The sequence below is a fragment of the Bos taurus genome, chromosome 4 (assembly GCF_002263795.3).
Source record: "Bos taurus isolate L1 Dominette 01449 registration number 42190680 breed Hereford chromosome 4, ARS-UCD2.0, whole genome shotgun sequence".
NCBI lineage: Eukaryota > Metazoa > Chordata > Mammalia > Artiodactyla > Bovidae > Bos > Bos taurus.
The window spans coordinates 44,247,116-44,267,139 of record NC_037331.1 but is presented as its reverse complement, the minus strand read 5'-3'; the positions used below and the strand labels follow the sequence as shown (position 1 = coordinate 44,267,139).

Here is a 20,024-nt window from a genome sequence, read left to right as displayed (position 1 = left end):
TCAGTCGCTTCAGTCATGTCTGATTCTTTGCGACTCCATGGACCATAGCCTACCAAGCTACTCTGTCCATGGGATTGTCCAGGCAAGAATACTGGAATGGGTTGCCATGCCCTCCTCCAGAGGAACTTCCCGACCCAGGGACAGAAACCAGGTCTCCTGCATTGCAGGTGGATTCTTTACTACTGAACCACTGGGGAAGCTCCAAGGATTAAATGACAATGCATAAAACTGCTATATCTTAGGCACACAGAGCATTTAGATGGCAGTTCTCATTAATATGGGCTTCCCTGGTGGCTCAGATGGTAAAGAATCTGCTGGCAATGCAGAAGACCTGGGTTTGACCCCTGGAGAAGGAAATGGCTACCCACTCCAGTATTCTTGCCTGGAGAATTCCATGGACAGAAGAGCCTGGTGGGCTATAGTTCATGGGGTTGTAAAGAGCCGGACATGACTGAGCAACTAACACTTCTCATTAATACCACTGCTAGTTCCATTCTTGACTTCTTTAGGGCTTCCCTGGTGGCTCAGATGGTAAAAATTCTGCCTGCAACATGGGAGACCTGGGTTTGATCCCTGGGTTGGGAAGATCCCCTGGAGAAGGGAACAGCTTCCCACTCCAGTATTCTTGCCTGGAGAATTCCATGGACAAAGCAGCCTGGCAGGTTACAGTCCATGGGGCTGCAAAGAGTTGGACACAACTGAGCAACTTAAAAAAAAAAAAAAGAGAGAGATCCTACATGGTGTCCAACATGTGAAGCACAATCAAAAATATTGCTATATTCTGGCAGAGAGTTAAGAGATAAATACTGCTGAACAGTCATTCTTAGTAGCTGACATTTATTATCTATTTATAAAATGGAATAAGGAAAACTACAATGGATAAAATTCAGATTGTCATACTTGAATTCTAGTCATGATTTTTAATTACTATGTATTTTTATTTTTAAAAGTTGCTTAAATTACTGCTTTGTAAGAGCAAAGGAAGCAGCTCAACTATTGCCATCAATCTAAAGAACATGGCCCTGTGCCAGGCAGTACCAAAGGGAATTTAAAAGACAAGATCCTTGACTTTAAACCTATGAGAATCAACAATATAACAAAAAATGAAAAGTAAATGACCAACTGAATCAATAGAGTGATATCAACCATAGTGAGGGAGATTTATATTGATGATATTAAAAGAAAAAACTCCCCTTCATTTTATAATCTAAAAAGTATGGGCTCTGATTTACACCATTATTAATACGTGGAGGAACTCAAGTTGTCTTTAGTGTATGAACCTGAATGATATGTACTAGCTGTGCATGTCATGAAACTTTGCTTTCCAGTAAATAATATGTGTTTCTAAAGCAAGGGCAATGAATTTATGGGGCATATCTGAAAGGTTGTGCTTAGACAACAATAACTTGAGGAAGGAAAGCAATAAAAATAAATGTGTATTTTTCTAAGTTGATTTTTGCCAAGAGTCAAAAATATTATGGAAACAAAGACAAAGGCAGAAATAGACTTACTAGAGAAGGAATGGCCCAAGGGTAGGAAACCAGTAAATAAGAAAGTTCTTTCCTACTATGTTATCTTTTCTTAAATTACAGTGTGGTCCACGACTGAAGCGACTTAGCAGCAGCAGCTAGTTGCAGAAATCTTCAGTTTTGTTTTGATGGCATTTTTTCTCAGATAATTAATGAGTTTAACTCTATTTTCTCTGGTATAGCAAGTGCAAATGAACTTTAGCTTAAGGATAGAACCTCAGCAATATCGAGTAATTTTCTAACTCAAGTCTAGGAATAGTAGCTTCGTAATCATTTTTTTAAATGTATAATTCAAGTTTTTAAGCATTACAAAGAAAATCCTAGTAAAACATGTTCTTTGGCCTGAAGCACCAAGTACTCACTGTAGCAGTGAGTTACAGAGAAACGATGTGTACCAACTTTCCTCAAATTCTTTAATGCTTCCCGTGTTCAGGAGCTTGTTTGAACATGATTAGGTTAATTCTTGGAGAAGGCGATGGCACCCCACTCCAGTACTCTTGCCTGGAAAATGCCATGGATGGAGGAGCGTGGTAGGCTGCAGTCCATGGGGTCACTAAGAGTCACACATGACTGAGTGACTTCCCTTTCACTTTTCACTTTCATGCATTGGAGAAGGAAATGGCAACCCACTCCAGTGATCTTGCTTGGAGAATCCGAGGGATGGGGGAGCCTGGTGGGCTGCCGTTTATGGGGTCGCACAGAGTCGGACATGACTGACGTGACTTAGCAGCAGCAACAGCAGCAGCAGACTAATTCTGGACGCCAGCAGGCTCAGGTGGACTTAGCTTTGCTGCTTACCTGTGAGACCACAAGCAAGTGTCTGAATGTCCCTTAGCCTCTTTCTCCTCCTCCTCCCCTCTACAGATGGGGATATTACTACTACCTTGCTGGCAGCTGTGGACAGCATGTATGTGAAATACCTGGAGCATAGTAGGTTCTCAATTAATGAGCACTTTCTCTTGAACTTAAAGGATCCCATGATGGCATCTCCCAGCTTACAATGCTGTAATCGCTCTACTTTAGCATCAAAATTCACAGAGTGTCATAGTAAGCAAATCTTTTGGTGTCATATGGTCATGGTGCTATTTAACCAGGTGCCACCTTCCACACTCAGAGTGAGGGGGGCAAGCCTTGAGCATGACTTCGCTGATAAATCAACAAATTGACTTCTGTTTCTTCAACATTAACAGATTCCTGTCTATAATTTCTTTGAGACGTGCTGGAGTCTCTCGGTTCATCTTAACATTTCCTTTCTGTTCTTAAAAAAAAAAAAAAACCTTACAGTAATTGGAAGGAATAATACCATTTTCTATACAACCCTAATTCAATGACATCTGGCTTTAATTTAATATTACAAATAAGTTATTAACCTATGTCAGAAATGAAAGAGACAACTAAATTGTTTGTTGTCCCAGGGTAGATTAACAGTGCTCAGACCACACAGTGTCTTCACTAATATGTCAAGAGCCTCACTAAAATCTCCCATGGCGGAAATGACACCAGAAATTCTAAGTCATGGATAGGTGGTGGTGGTGCACGGATTCATAACATTCAAAAAGCATTTTTAATCGTCCACAAAAATGAAAAAGTAAGCAACTTACAAACCTTTTCTTCTGCAGTCCAGTGTCTGTATGGGAAATACATAGTTGTGACAAAGAGTAGAGTCCACCTCAGTCTTGATGACTGGGGGTTTTCCTGACAATTGGGGTCTTGGCTCCAATTGTTCACTTTCTTCTTCATTACATAACTGTTCAGATTTTATCTGCCTCAGTTTTTTATTTTTCAGTTCTTGTGGGCTTTCACACTTGGCATAGTTCCCCAAATTCCGATTCCTTGGAATCTGCAGCATTGAAATAAGCGTTTCCATCTCACAAGTACAATGCCAAGGGTTGTCATAAAGACGCAGATAGCTCAGGAGAGGTGTATAAATGAACACTTCCTCTGTCAAGACTTTGATCTGGTTGTGCTGCAGTAAGAGAGTGGTGAGTTTATTTAAACCGAAGAAAGCCTCACTCTCAATTTTGGAGATCTCATTCTGTTGTAGATCCAAGCTTTTCAGCTTTTTAAACTTGGAAAACATGCTGTTCTTCAGTATACGGATTTTGTTTCTTGCTAACAGCATGTGCAGCAAATCCTGAGGCCAGTCAGGCAGCACATAAACGAGTTTTCTTTCTTGACAATCTAAGTATTTTTCGTGAAGGTATGTGTACACCTCACAGGCGAGGCCTGGTGCATAGCGTTTGACCGGGTTGGAGCTTTTCCGGCTTCCACCAGCCCGGCCATGGTTCACTCGGTTTCTTGCACCCCCAGGGCTTGCCTTGCGGAGCTCAGCGGCTTTACAAAAGAAAAGTAGGATTACGATGATTGCCACCCGCATCCTGACATCCAGCTGGTCCCAATTACTTGGTGTGACAGATGGAACAATGAAAGTACTCCTTTGAAATCCAAGTTTGGGTAATCTTAACTAAAGCAGTTCAGGAAGAATGAGACCCAGCTGAGGTATGGCAGTCCCTAGATTGCAAAAGGAAAAAAAATAGAGACATTTGTGAACATTGCAACTGACTAATAAAATCAAATTTTCAAGTTTTTTTTTTTTCTAAACTATGAAAGTATGATAACACATTTACAGGAGACTTGGAAAATACAGAGCAAAGTTACATATAGTTCTACTATATATTACAATATTTTAAAGTACGCAAATTAAGATTTTTTAGTTGGGGTTTCAATATCAAACTCTCAAAACTTAACAGAATAGACAGAAAAGTAGAAGGAAAGAGTAGACCTGAAAGACACTATGAACCAATTCAACATAATCAAGATTTATACAATTTTCACCCAACAGCAGGATACAAATTCTATTCAAGTTCCCATAAACTCTAAACCAGGAGACATGGAACTCAAGTTATTTTTTATTTTAAGGCAAAGCATTCCAATTATTATAATAAAGGTACATGTAGAAAGTGGTGTACAAAGCTCGACACCCTCCTGCTTGCCTGGTTTCATGGCTAAATGTTTGGGCTCTGATGTGAATCACGGCTCTTCTACTTGCTGGACTGTGTGATCTCAGGCTAATTACTTAACGTCATCTTCAGTATCTGTGAAGGGGGACTGATGATACCTCTAGTATTTGGGGGGAAGATGAAACAGGCTCACCGCAATGAATACTTCACAGTTCCTGGTCCAGGGGAAGAACTCAGTTAAACTGTTAGGATTTAGCATTATGAAAACTGAAACTGGATTCAAGAAGTTAAAGGGATTCTTCTCACAGCTTTGAGATGTGCAAACGAGTAGGACTCCAACGGATGTTCGGCTGAACTTATTTTTCTGTTTCCTTTGCTGTCTCACAATCACCAATCATGTTGAATGTGGGCTCTAGAAATGCTCAGGGTAAATTGCCAGCTGTTCTTGCCATCTCCTGCACATCTTGGTTCAAATGTCACCTTCTCAGCAAAACCTTTTCTGGCTGCTCTATTTAAAGTAGCACCCCTTCCCACTCACTGGTGATTCTCTAATCCATTTCTTGTTTTATTTCTCTCTAGAACATGTATCACCATCTGTCAAAATAAGTATTTTGCCTCTTTTGTTTATTGTCCTTCTTCCCCAACTAGGATATAAACTTCCTAAGGACAGGGATTTTTCTCTATTTTGTTCACTGCTGTTATTTCCAGCACCTGCAGAGTTTCTAGTACATAGCAGGTTCTTGTTAAATGTTTGTTGAATTGCATGAATTCAAGTAACTGCTATTTAAAATATAAATAATCTCATAAATTTAGTTATCTTTTTGGAATCTATTTTTCCCTTCAGTATTACTGATGACTTCCAAAATCTGCACATTTTAAAGAATATTTTTCATTTTTAAAATTCTGAAATTGGTTCTGGTTTGCACTTATTAGGACATACTTGTAAGGAGGAAGAAATGTTCAAAATGGATTTATAATTAATAACATTTCTATTGTTATTATCGTGGGGCTCTGAGGTTACGAGCAACAGATGTGTTTTCTATTCATTGTCTCAGTGTGAATGCCGGGATTACCCCCTTGCCTGGAGTTTTCCTGATTGTAGGGGTCTCCTCCATTTAGAATGCCTTCTCCCCTCTTTGCCCCAAGCATTCCTTCCATTCACTGTTCTCTGTTCCTTCACTGTTTCTCTTCTGTCTCAGATTTGGAGTCTTACTCATGGCAGTCTAGACCCAGAGAGCTGGTTGTGTAACAATTTGCTGTCTAGCTCTTTGCACAAATATCTTGATTTCCCTTCTAGATCACAAGCTGGGCAGGTGTCTCTGGTCCCAGAACTCATTAGGTACTTGGACTTTCTGACTCTCCACATATCAATCTAAAATTCTTTGTAAACTTTATGGCTATCTAACCTAAAATATAAACATTCTGTCAATTACTGTGCATGCTGAATTATTCATGACATTCATGCTGAAGTATTTGTTGGGGGGAGTGTCCCAATGTCTGCAACTTACTTTAAAATGCATAAGAAATTAAGATGAATGGAGGGATAGAGAGAAAGACGTTCAGGTGGGTATGTGATCAAGCAAATATAGTAAAATATGAATTGTAGAATATGGGTGATGGATATATTCATTGTACAATCCACAATTCTCTCAACTTTCTTTGTATGTTTGAAAAATTTCATAATGTTAAAAGGAAACACAACCTCCTAAATTAACAAAAATATCACACCACAAAAAAACCAAATTGGTTTTTTTCAAATGCTTCGAAGCTGAAAAGCTCTAAGTATATACAGTTTTTTCCCCAAAGTAGTATTTTTCTCTTATCCCCTTTCCTTTTGTAATCCTCAAACAATAATAAGCATATTTTAATTTTAAAGCCCAAAGAAATCATTTTTCTAGGAAAGGAAACCATATACTTAGAACAAGTTACTTACCAGGGGTTTTGGTTTGCTTTCTAATGAATACACAGCATTGAATGCAAGGTGGAAAAACTTTAAGTTTAAATATTTGTAATATGTTTTTTAGTAATATGTAACTTGTTTGATTTAGGTTTCTGTAAAAACCTGCAAGAGCTGAATGTCTCTGACTGTCCAACGCTCACAGTGAGTATAAGAAGCTTATTTTACTGTTGTTTATATGGATTCAGACTTGCTCCACTAGAGTACTAATAACACAGAGGTTCTGCCAAAATACATGCCTGTGTGCTCATTTATATTAAATATGGAGAAAGCAAACACTGCCAAGAAATTTTATCCAATTTATATAATGCTATTATTTATCCTATAGACATGCCCAAGGTTGGAATCTCTGGAAAGTAAAACTATTCAACAGTGACACAAAAATGAGCTATATTTATGTTTAAGGTCATGTGTGTGTATGAGACAGAAAAAAATGGGCTCCAGCAGAGACAACAGGGTCAATTTATCAGTCTTCCTGGCTGTCAACTGTGGTGCCCAAGAGGATGGAAATGAACACATAACCCTAGTCAGCTCCTTCCTGGTCCCTGTCTCCAGGCTTCCTCTGCTTTCAATCTGTCTTCTACCGCGTGACCACAGATATTCCTTCTAAAAGGCAGATCTGACCATTTCACTACTATCTTCCACCATTTATACAAATGCCTGTCATCCACACTATTGGATAAAGTCAGTTCTTTAAAATTACTGGAGACCCTCGGTGATCTTGCCTCTGCCTCACTCTCCAGTCTCACCTTCTTCTAAGTCCTGCTGCACATTAAGTTGCAGCAGCCACAACCTGCTATGTTTTCTTTGCTGTGTGCACCAAGCTCCTCTTGCTGTTCTGCCTTTGCACAGGCTGTGCTCTTCACTTGGAGATAGGAGGAACAGAATGAAGAGCCTGATTGCTTCATGCTCCTCCTAAGTCACCAGTTCTAGGTTGAAGTCCATGCACCGTGGCACAGGTGAAAAGACTTCATGAATCGGCTCCTTCTTGCTATCTACCCAGCCTCATCATTACAGTTTCTTCTTTCAAATTTCTACTCTATTTCATTCTTTATGTGCATATTTTTAGTACCTACTATGTTAAAGATATATGATATATAGGGAACTTATATGTTACAAAATAGAGGTGTTATAGGGAATTTAAGATGAATTAGGTTCCAATTCTTGCCCTCAGGGAGCTTTAGTTCTTGCTTGGAAAAAAGATCATATTCTGTAAATTTGGCTTTCTAATAGGAAAGTCAAAACAATGCCATCTGTGTTGAATTTGTGAACATCAAAGTCTTTTTTCCAGTTTTAGTTTAATAATATACAGGACTGATAATTTTATCCAGCTACATTTTACTATTGTCTTTCCTTTTGAGACAAAGACTAAGAGACTGGCTTACATTTAAGGAGTTGAGTAACATTTATTCAAAAAGGTTTAAGAAGCTTGCCTTATGAATATATTACATCCAGAAAGATTCGAGTGCATTGTGGACAAATTCCACAGACCATCTTGCAGTGTTAAACACAGAAACAGTTTTTGCATTTATGTGCTCAAGTATTTGGGGATTGCAACTTGAGTTCTTTTGTTCTTTTAAATATTGAAAACAAAATTAGTTTGAATTTCCTTCAGACAGGAAAATGAAGAGAATGGTTTGCTTCCTCGTCTCAAAGGAACATCGGATTATTCCATGTTACAGAAAGCCTACTACATCTTCCTCTTGCTGGTTCCCACAGTTACATCTGTGTGGCTACTTCTCTAAGGGTGTAAACCAGCTTTCCCTCCTCCTCCGTGTCCCATTTCATCTGCATTTTTGCCGGAATCTTCCAACAGGTGCATAGTCACTTCGATAGTTGACACCATGAATATTTTTGAAGATAGATTCTTTGTATTAAACTATAATGCCACACATTATGCTGTTCTCTCCATTCCTGTTGGGGAAAAGTGTACTGTTTACTTTTTAAAATCTATACATGGATATCCAAATCCTACATTTCTATGATGGAATGTCTAGAAACCTTGCTGGCATCTTGAATGCAGTGGCAAGAGTACAGTGTTTATTCAAAGCCCTGTACTTGTTCTCAGGTGTTACTGACACACGGAATCTTTTCTACAGCAGAACTACAGTTTTACACCTTAAAAAAACCCTTGTGTTCTCTTTAAGGTGTGGTTTGCACCTTAAATCAACCAATTCTTATCCCATGTGCAAGATGCTTTGACCTGTAGAATCTTGTTATTTTAATATTCATGATTCCAAGAAGTAGCTAAGAATAGAACATTAAGCACCGATGGTCCTGCTGAAACTAAACATCTGCCATCCTTTGTGCTGTTGGGGGCAGCCATACTATCCATGCAGAATCCCTCCCCGAACCACATCAGCTAGCCTCGTGACAGTTTACCTGACCCTGTAATGGCCTATTTCTAGGACAATGTACCACAGATATTTAAAACTAGCAGACCTCTTCAGTATTCCTGGGGAGACTCCTCCACCATCATTAAATAAACACAAACCTGCTGCTACTCGTTCTAGAACATTTTACAATTAGTTACCCACACAAGAAGCAGCGTTGCAATCCAAGCTTGAAATTCATCTGTCTTGTAAACGTGAGTTTAGGGCTCATGATTGAAATCATTCTTTGTTTTTCTGCCTTTCTCATGTCGCAGTCACACTATTCTCTTGTTCTGGTTTTCAGCTCTCTGGAGGAGGGCTGACTGAATCTTTAAGATTCTCCTGCACAGTTTCCTCGACACTAAATTTCATGTCCGACATGTATGCAGCCTCTAATTCAGGCCATCTCAAACTCATCATAAGTTTGGTGAAAATCTGTTCAGCTGTTTTAAATATTCAGTAATGGAACCACAGAAACTTCACCACACACAAACATCTCTCTCTCTCTCTCTCTCTCTCTATATATATATATATATACATATCCGTGTATGAATATGGACTCACTTTTTAATGAAGTCCAGTTGAAAGAGTTTACTACTCCCGTCTTTCAGAATGATTATAGTAAGTTTAAAAATGGATCCCTTTTCAATCATTTTCATATATCTAAAGAGTCAAGACTGTTTGGCACTTTGACACGAGCTCAAATTTCTTGTCATGATGTTGAAATGGCAAGGGTTCAAATTTTAATAAAGCGTCATTGTGATGGAATGGGACTTTATTTCCAAAGAAAGGGAACAGTGAAGTGAAACTGCTCAGTCGTGTCTGACTTTTTATGACCCCATGGACTGTAGCCTACCAGGTTCCTCCATCCATGGGATTTTTCAGGCAAGAGTACTGGAATGGGTTGCCAGTTCCTTCTCCAGGGGATCTTCCCGACCCAGGGATAGAACCCAGGTCTCCTGCATTACAGGCAGATGCTTTACTGTCTGAGCCACCAGGAAAGCCCAAAGAAAAGGAAGGGGAGGGAGTAATGAAGTTGCAAGCAAAGCAATCTTCTACTTAATTTGATTTATAACTAATAAAAAGTATGAAGAGATCAAGTCTTGCATATATTTTTGGGGGGCAGGGAGAGAGATGATAGATAATGGGGAAATAGCAAAGCCTGTTAGACTTTAATAAGATTCTTCCCTCTACTGTTACGCAGGATGAATCAATGAGATACATCTCTGAGAGCTGCCCTGGAGTCCTGTATCTCAATCTGTCTAACACAATTATCACCAACAGGACAATGAGACTCCTGCCAAGGTAATGCTTGTGTTATCTGTATTACCCTGAAAACAGTTATGCTCCTCTAGGCCCTGATTTGCTGTAGTATCACCCAAAGGCATCTCCTTTTACTAACACCCCCCGACTGTGGCACCCCTATCCTGATAACAGGAGACTGCTTTCAAGTCCCACTGCTTTCCAGTGCTGATGCTCTCCCTTCTTGGTGGGTATCCACTGAATAATTAACTGATCTGTTGCCTTGGCTGGTGTTTTGGTGTCACTCTTGTAGCAATTTGCCCAGTAGCTTGAGTTACGCTCTGCCTGTCTCTTTCTGGTGGTCCTCGTTTTTGGACTTTGAAGCCTGGCCCCTCAATTCTAGTCCAGTGTTCGGACTTCTCTACAACAGAAAGCCAATATCCTGCTTCCTCAGACTGAACTCTGCAGCGCCAGGTTCCCTACTGCCATGCTCTGGTTACCTGCTAGGGCCCCCTCATCACCTCCAGGAAACCTAGTATTTGCTGTTTTTTTTGACCTATGGACTGTTGACAAGCTAGCACTTCTTTGGAGGAGAAGGCACGGAAGAATACATTACTAAGAGCTGACAGGATATTCAACTTTATCCAAAATTTACATCATTCAATTATCCCTTATTTTCACCAAGGAAAAACTAATTAGGAAAGCGTAATACTCATATTGGGAGAGATTCAAAACATTTTTCAAACCCCAAGAAGGAGTGAATCATTTTTGAGAATGTAACTATTTTTAGATCTTTTTAAAAATGCCAATGAGGCATTTAGAGATGCTTAAACAGAGAAAATTCTAGGTGGTACTCTTCCTTATCTTTGCTCTCTAACCATTTTCTGGAAATGTGCAAGCCTAGGAAAAGGGTGGTGACATATTTGTTTATCTCATTATTGACTTGCCACATTGTATTCAGTCAAATCTACCAAATTTTTCCTTTGAAATTTCTTGTGAATCTTTTAAAAATAGAGAGTTTTCCTCCTTCCAGGCATTTGATATCCATTTTTTCTTCTATGATTTGTTTTTAAATTTATAATCAAGCTAGAATTTATTTTGGTAGATAAATGAAACAATGATCTAACACGTTCGACCCATGTGGCCCAAAGCCTGTTTGTGTGCAGTCCATGAGCTCAGAATATTTGTTTCTCACATCAAGAGTTGTCAAACTCCTAGGGATAGCAGGGTGGAGCAGGGGAAGGGGAGAGATAAATTAAGAGTCTGGCATTAGCATATACATCAGTTCAGTTCAGTTCAGTCGCTCAGTCGTGTCAGACTCTTTGCGACCCCATGAATCGCAGCACGCCAGGCCTCCCTGTCCATCACCAACTCCCGGAGTTCACTCAAACTCACGTCCATTGAGTCGGTGATGCCATCCAGCCATCTCATCCTCTGTCATCCCCTTCTCCTCCTGCCCCCAATCCCTCCCAGCATCAGAGTCTTTTCCAATGAGTCAACTCTTCACATGAGGTGGCCAAAATATTGGACTTTCAGTTTTAGCATCATTCCTTCCAAAGAACACCCAGGATTGATCTCCTTTAGAATGGACTGGTTGGATCTCCTTGCAGTCCATGGGACTCTCAAGAGTCTTCTCCAACACCACAGTTCAAAAGCATCAATTCTTCGGCACTCAGCTTTCTTCACAGTCCAACTCTCACATCCATACATGACTACTGGAAAAACCATAGCCTTAACTAGATGGACCTTTGTTGGCAAAGTAATGTCTCTGCTTTTGAATATGCTGTCTAGGTTGGTCATAACTTTCCTTCTAAGGAGTAAGCATCTTTTAATTTCATGGCTGCAATCACCATCTGCAGTGATTTTGGAGCCCCCAAAAATAAAGTCAGCCACTATTTCCACTGATTCCCCATCTATCTGCCATGAAGTGATGGGACCAGATGCCATGATCTTCGTTTTCTGAATGTTGAGCTTTAAGCCAACTTTTTCACTCTCCTCTTTCACTTTCATCAAGAGGCTTTTGAGTTCCTCTTCACTTTCTGCCATAAGGGTGGTGTCATCTGCATATCTGAGGTTATTGATACTGTATATAAAATAGATAAACAACAAAGACCTACTGTATAGCACAGGGAACTATATTCAATATCTTATAATAACCTATAATGGAAAAAATCTTAAAAAGAATATATTATATACATATGTGTATGTGTGTATGTATATATATGTATACATGTATGTATCACTGAATCACTTTGTCGTACACTGGGACCTAACACATTATAAATTAACTATACTTCAGTGATTAAAAAAAAGAGTTGTTAAATAACTAACCAATTATTACAGCATCATTTACTGAATAAAACTTTTCTCAAATGATGTGTGATATTTCCTTATATATCTAAAATTTTTATATAGGTAGTACTAAAAACTCAGCACCTTCTAATGTTTTTGTACACATTACTATTATCTGTGTTCTTGAGGTGATTTATGTCTATTGTATCTGTATGGTGAAAATTCTATAAAATAATGTGCTCTGTGCATCTCTTCCCAACTCCATGTTCAGTGATCTCTCATTGATAGCTTGAAATCAGCCAAAATGGCATGGAAAATGGCAAATAATACAAAATTAGGGCCTGGCTTATTTTTCTGTTGATTGTTTAGACTGGAGAAAACAATATAGTAGATTAAAAGTGTGTCATGTCTACGAACTATAGAATGGGAGAAAAGATTTGCAAATGATGCCGCTGACAGGGCCTAGTTCCCAAAATATACAGACAGCTCAACTCAACAACAAAAAATCAAAGAACCCAACTGAAAAATTGGCAGAAGACCTAAATAGACATTTCTCTAAGGAAGAGATACAAATGGCAAATAGGCACATGAAAAGCTGCTCAACATTGCTAATTATTAGAGAAATGCAAATCAAAACGACAATGAAGTACCACCTCACTCACATGTGTCAGAATGGCCATGATTAAAAAGTCTACAAATAACCAGTGCTGGATAGGGTGTGGAGAAAAAGGTACTCTCTTACACTCTTGGTGAGAATACAAGTTGGTGTAGCCACTGTGGGAAAAAATATGGAGGTTCTTCAGAAAACTAAAAATAGAATTACCATATGATCCATTCCTGGGCATATATTCAGACAAAACTATAATTCAAAATGAAGTATGTACCCCTATATTCATAGCAGCACTATTCACAATAGCCAAGACAATGGAAACAACCTGAAGGTCGACAGAACAAGGGATGAAGATGTGGTATATACATACATGCTAGAAAATCATAAAAAAGAATGAAATAATGCCATTTGCAGCAACATGGATGAGCTAGAAATTGTCATACTAAATTAAGTAAGTCAGAAAGACAACTACCATATGATATCATTTATGTGTGGAATCTAAAATATGACACCAATGAACTTACTTATAAAACAGAAACAGAATCATGGACACAGAACAGACTGGTGGTTGCCAAGAAGGACGGAGTTAGGGGAAGGGATGGAATGAGAGGTTGGGGTTAGCAGAAGTAAGTGTTTAGATGTACAATGGATAAACAGTAGGTCCTACTGTGTAGCACAGAGAACTGTATTCAATATCCAATGACAAATCATAATGGAAAAGAATATTTAAAAGAATATATGGAAATATATGTATAACTGAATCACTTTACTGTACAGCAGAAATTAACACAGCATTCTAAGTCAACTATGCTGCTACTAAATCACTTCAGTCGTGTCCGACTCTGTGTGACCCCATAGACGGCAGCCCACCAGGCTCCACCGTCCCTGGGATTCTCCAGGCAACTATACTTCCACAGAAAATACTGAAAAAAGGCATGTCATGTTTGTAGCTGCAACACTGTGAATAGCACAAAAAAGTTTAGCAAGTATCTTTTCAGTACTTGAAAACTGTTATCTGATTGAGCAAAAAAGGCACATCATTGATGACTGAGTGAAATCCGGACACACACATTTTTCTTCACTTTTGTCTTACCCATTAAAATAAAAAAATATACTCATATTGGAATTATACTCATTCCTCAATTTTAAAAATTTTACTTCTATTTTTTGGTAAAAATAAATATAGCAGACTGACCAATTTTATTTTTCCTTTGAGTATACAAGGGAGAAGACAAAAGTACCACCTATATTTATGAGTTTGGCAAAAGTCAATGAATGAAAGCATTGTGTAAGAATCAACTGGTTATACGAAATCAGTAATAAACAGTATTGTGTATGTTACGATTTGTAATTTGTGGGCTATTCATCTTTTACATCTGTAAAATAGTTGATGTAAAATAGTAAGATGTATAATTTTATAGCAAACATATATACATATGCATATATGTTTTTGAAGAGCCAGTTGTTAGATATTTACCAGTATGCCAATAATGAAAGATAAAATAAATTAGAAACTAAGCCATATTTTTACAATATTTAGTCTCCCTATCAGGAACAATTTGTTGTTCAGTTGCTTAGTCGCGTCCAACTCTTTGCAACCGCAAGGGCTGTAGTCCACTAGGTCCCACTGTCCCTTGGATTTCCCAGCAAGAATACTGAAGTAGGTTGCCACTTCCTCCTCCAGGGGAATCTTCCTGACCCCGGACTTGAACCTGCATCTCCTGCAGTGGCAGGCAGATTCTTTACCAAGGAGCCACCAGGGAAGCCCATCAGGAGCATAGTATACTTCAAAAAAATATCTTTTTTGCAAACACTCTTAGATGTCTCAAAATTTTGTTTTATTCATACAGATAGTCTTTGTGGTGTCTTTTTAATTGCCATTGTGCATGGTATCCTTTCTGATTATGATTCCTCATTATATTTTCTAAATGAATACTTTTGGATTTGGATATGATGTACACGTTATTGTTTTAAACTTTTCATTTGTATGATTTAATTGACTTCTTTTCTTCTAAAATAAGAAAACAGAGGTATGAAATTACTTTTAAAGAACTTAGGCAAAGCTTGTATGGTTTGATAAATATTGTTCTCCTTTTCTGAACAAACTGCTGTATATTTGCTTACCTCTTTGACCCAATAATTATTTAGAAGAGAATTTTGTTTTTAATTCTAGTTTCGTACACTGTGGTCAAGAAATGTGGACAGAATTATTTCTACTTTTTGAAATTTATGGAGATTTCTTGGTGGACTACTTAATATAATCAATTTCAATAAATCATCCATGAATGTTTAAAACAAGAGAGTTCCTTTCAGAGAACAAAATTTCTATGTATATATGCACATGCATGTGTAAATTCTTAATGTCATAGTGATACAGTAGTTGCCTATTATAATGAAGTTTTTATTAATTTATTTTTATGTTATTCAACACATAAGGATTAATAAGCAGCATGTTTGCACATACAATCTATCTATAAATTGTAGCACTTGTTTACATAAAATTATATTTTTCTATCCTGGTTGATGTTTCTTTGTCTTAAATTCTTTTAAAATGCTATTTACACAGTCACCTTTGTTTTCTTTTGCTTGTGGCTTTGTGAAATTACTTTATGTATACCCATAATTTTTAACCTTTGTGTTGCTATATTTTATGTTTATCTTTCACATGTGGCACATAGCTAACTTCTATTTTAAAAAATTTCAATCTCTTTGCCTTTTTAAGAAAGTGGTTTAAAAGACTAATATTTCTTGTCAAAACTGAGTATATGGCCTTATTTTTATCATCTTGCTTTATATTTTTTATTTATTTTTATGTTACTGCACTGTACTTATCTTTTCTGCTTTTTGTTACAAAATGTGTTATATCTATAATCTGAATACATTTAGATAAATGCATATTCTGTTGTGTATTCTAACTAGTGGCTATTTCTATGTTTTTTAAAAACACGCTTTATCATGCATTTCTGTAATTATCAAAGTCATAATGAAACACTGACTTTGGCTCCCCCTGTGTTCGACAAGAGATCTAATACATTCTAATTCTTCCTTGAACTCGATGTTCCTCTACTTTGACTCACCTATATGTAAATATATACTAATTGTGATTTTTTATCATCTTTCTTTTTAATATTGATTTTTGGTATACTCAATATCATAATCATATTTATGATTAGGTAGTCCTAACTCGAGTTTTGGAGAAGGAAATGACAACCCACTCCAGTATTCTTGCCTGGAGAATCCCATGGACAGAGGAGCCTGGTAGGCTACAGTCCATGGGGTCGTAAGAGTCAGACACGACTTAGCGACTAAACCACCATCACCACCAACTGTAGTTTTGTCATTCATTGATGGTCTATTTGTATCACAATTTCCTTATTCTTTAATTTTGATTTTGATTCATCCTATGATGACTGGAATCTGGAGGAGGAAATGGCAACCCACTATATATATCCAGGCAAATATACTATATATATACAGTATATTTGCCTGGATAATTCCATGGACAGAGGAGCCTGGTGGGCTATAATCCATGGAGTTGCAAAGAGTAGAGTCGGACATGACTGAAGTGACAGAGATGCACGTATGATGACTGGAAACATGTGCAAATATAAATTATTATATTTATCTGGAAATATGTGCAAATATTAGATTTTCAGTCATTGCTTTCTGAAGATGACTTTTTGTTGTGTCAGAGGATGAACAACAAATTCTCTCAGGGTATACTTCTTGAATCATGTCCCTTACTCTACTTAAAACCCTACAAATGCTGCCCCATAATCTTCATTATTTCAAGTTAAAGAGAAGTCTAAAGCCAGCCTGATTTTTCTCTTCGTTTGTTGGTAATCTATTTTTTTTTTTTTTCTGCCAAGATGCTGGCAGGAAATTCCTTTTCTCTGAGAAATTAAAAACATTTCCCAAACTTGTGTTCTTTTAATTTTTCCTGGGACATAGTAAACCTTTCGGACATTAAAACTAATTTTCTCAGCTAAACTTTTTGGACATTAAAACTAATTTTCTCAGCTAAAAGAGAGATAGTTTTCTTTTTACTTTTCTATTAATGAAAGTCTTTATTCAGATTTCATCAAGTTTCCCACTCATGTTCTTTTATTTTTGCTCCAGGATCTGGTGTAAGCGTCCATACTACATTCAGCTGTCATTTCTTCTTAGTGCTCTCCAGTTTGTACCAGTCCACAGTTGTTCCTTGTATCTCATGACCTTGACACTTGAAGAATACTGTTTATTTATTTTGTAAACAATCTCTCAATTTGGGTTAACTGATGGACTTTTTTTTTTTTAATGTTTCAACCCTATTTGTTCATGTTTTAAGAATCCCCTTTCATTTTCAGGTCAGATATTTATTCCAGTCCTTCAAGCTATCATCTTATCTCTCATCATTGTTTTCTCAGCAATACTGCATTCTCTGTATCAGTAGTTCTCAAAGTGTGTTCTGAGGACAGCCGTGTTCCAGTAAATGTTTAATTACTGGCTGAGGTAGGGGGTCAAGGTATGTTTTGATTTGTAGGATTTACTGATTTCTGTGACATAAATAATTCCATCATGGCCAGTTTTAAGCTACCAACATGCCACTGAATGTAGAGTTGAGAAGAGATGCTAACAATTGGTTCTCATGGGCTAGAGCAAGCCAGCTCCAGCAGCACCACTGTGGAGGGCCTCTGACCCTTTCAGGAATTCTGTAGGATTCTCTGCCCTGTAATATAGGACATCACTCAGTAGTTTTCTTTAGAAATTCCACATTAAGATATATATGTGTGTGTGTGAATGAATATATGTGCATGGATGAATGTGTTTATATATATATGGTACATGTGTATATTTGTGTGTATGTATTTTATCTATCTATAGATAGAAAGTGAGTTGGGGGTGGCTGGAGAGGGGAGAGAGACATACATATTTAAAAATCTATAAATCCATATATGAAAATCTGAACTCTTTTAAGTAGACGATTTGGGAGTAGCGTTATCACTTTTTTTAAAAACTCAAAACATTTTTTCCAACCATACTTTGAGATAATGTTTTCTTCTAGGAAATTTAAAATAATAGTACAGCTCTGCATAGTTTTTTAAGGATGTTTATTTTACAAATGAAGCTGTATCTTTAGTGGGCAACATATAGGAAAATAGGACCTAAAATTAGAATTTTGTTTTGATTTTAACTTCTAGTTCTTGCTTTTGAGACAACATTCAGGATAAATGCTACGTGATACTGATGTTTTTCATCATATGAAAAAAATGTACACTGACTTTCTTTATCTATAATAAAAATACATTTCATAATGATTCTTTATTTCTGCTCTGCTTTCTATTGTTTTAATCATGCTTGGGTATGTAATAACATTTTTTCAGCTATAAATAACTAGAGAAGTGTTGTTTGTTGCTGTTTTCATTCTCTGGTGCCTTTAGTGTTTCTTTCCAAAGAAAAATGTAATTTGTTTGCCTTTCTTGGCAACAGTGATTTGCCAGTTTTTTATCTGAATATTTTTCCTCACTTCTTTGGGGACTTGCTCAGTTTTCTAAAGTTGAAAACAAGGGCTGTCCATAGCTCATGCCCATTTCAAAGTACTTTTTGCTTTTAAACATTTCCTGAATTAAACCCTGTCCATTTATTCCATTGCCACAGTCAAGGTGGCATTCTCAATACCTCATTTGGTGCAGCATCCAGATGGTTCACGCTTGGTCTCTCTTCCCTTATGTTGTGAGAAGTATTGTCCTGAACTTAGTCTTATCATGTCTTTGACGTGCTTAAGGTCTAGACTCTTCCTTTACTATTCTTTATCATTATCTGATCAAACTTATCTGCCTAGGTTTTCCAAAGGAAACTCTCAACTCTGGTCAGTTGACTGCTACATGCTTCTCTTTTTCTACAAGCTAGAATGCCTTTCTCCTCTCTTTGCTAATCTGTAGACTTTACATCTCAAGTCATACCATCTATCGGAACTCCACAGTAATTACTCCCTGAGTTCTAGCAGCAACATTCATTCACTTATTCACTATGTATTGATCAAATATTCTGGGCACAGAGTGGTGAGTCAAGATATTAATATTATGATCTTTGCTTCTTAATGGAGCTTTATATGCTATAGAAGCATGATGTCTATTTTTCCTATAGATGAATCAACCCTTAAATTGACTGGCAACTTCTTATTGACAAGTACTCTCATGTTAATATAGTCTTGCCACAGTTCATCAGAATGGGGTAGACAGAATAAGCTGTGGCCGTGACTGGAAATCCTTAGGGTCCACCCTGTAAATAGGAGGTCAAGTCACTGCATTTGGATTTTCTGCAGGAATTCTATTAAAATACTGCCTCTGTAAGACTAAGTCCAGTACTCAACTCAAACGAATCTATATGCAAATACTCTGTTTTACAGACTGGACCTTGTGTTAAGATTTTTCAGAGAAATGTTAATTTAAATACAGAATTCTACATTCCTTCTAGTAATAGCTACCCTCAGGTGTTGAAGATCTAACACAGAGGGCCTCAATTCTTTAATGGATAAAAAAACCCAAAGAAAAAAGAAACAGTGATCTCTGTAGTTTCTGTAAGAATTGTGATGTCTTAAAGATTATAGTAACAGTAGAAAAATAAATCACACAGAGAACGCTCCCCACACACATAAGAAAAAGTTATCAAATAATTAGAAAACATTGTCTGAAAACACTTCCTCAAGTGTAATTAGAATTATAAAGTCATCTCTGGATTGGAAAAATGATGAACTAGATCTTACTCATATAAGGGACATATTTCTTTGCCAAAATTCAGGATAAAAAGTGGCAATATTGCATAAAATTTGCCAAGTGTGATTTCACTGTAAACCAATATTTTTCTCATCCCCCAAAGCTCTAAGTCTGCGGCACTATAAAAGCCTTGAAAGGCTAACAGAGCCACTCAAGATTTGTGTTTTACTTTCAAACTGATGATTCCCATGAGGTTCCACTTTGAAGAGCTAGATCTAGACTTAATCTCAGAGTCATTTAGTTTAATTAAATGACTCTTTTGCCAAACCTGCGGTCAGTGGATCCTCCAAGAAGATCATGAATGGAA

At 37.4% G+C, this 20,024-nt stretch overlaps 2 protein-coding genes across 2 annotated transcripts in view; one reads left to right on the top strand and one right to left on the bottom strand.

Moving 5' to 3' along the window:
• FBXL13 (F-box and leucine rich repeat protein 13) overlaps positions 1-20,024 on the top strand; it is a 217,002-nt gene that overhangs the window by 96,633 nt on the left and 100,345 nt on the right. Inside the window, exons 10-11 of the mRNA XM_005205376.5 lie at positions 6,538-6,590; positions 10,023-10,123. Of these exons, the coding sequence (XP_005205433.2) occupies positions 6,538-6,590; positions 10,023-10,123 (154 nt within the window). The remainder of the gene's footprint in view (positions 1-6,537; positions 6,591-10,022; positions 10,124-20,024) is intronic.
• Positions 1-20,024, bottom strand: part of LRRC17 (leucine rich repeat containing 17) — a 35,546-nt gene that overhangs the window by 12,574 nt on the left and 2,948 nt on the right. The window contains 1 exon segment of the mRNA NM_001078150.2: positions 3,135-4,040. Within this exon segment, the coding sequence (NP_001071618.1) occupies positions 3,135-3,906 (772 nt within the window). The 5' untranslated portion in view covers positions 3,907-4,040.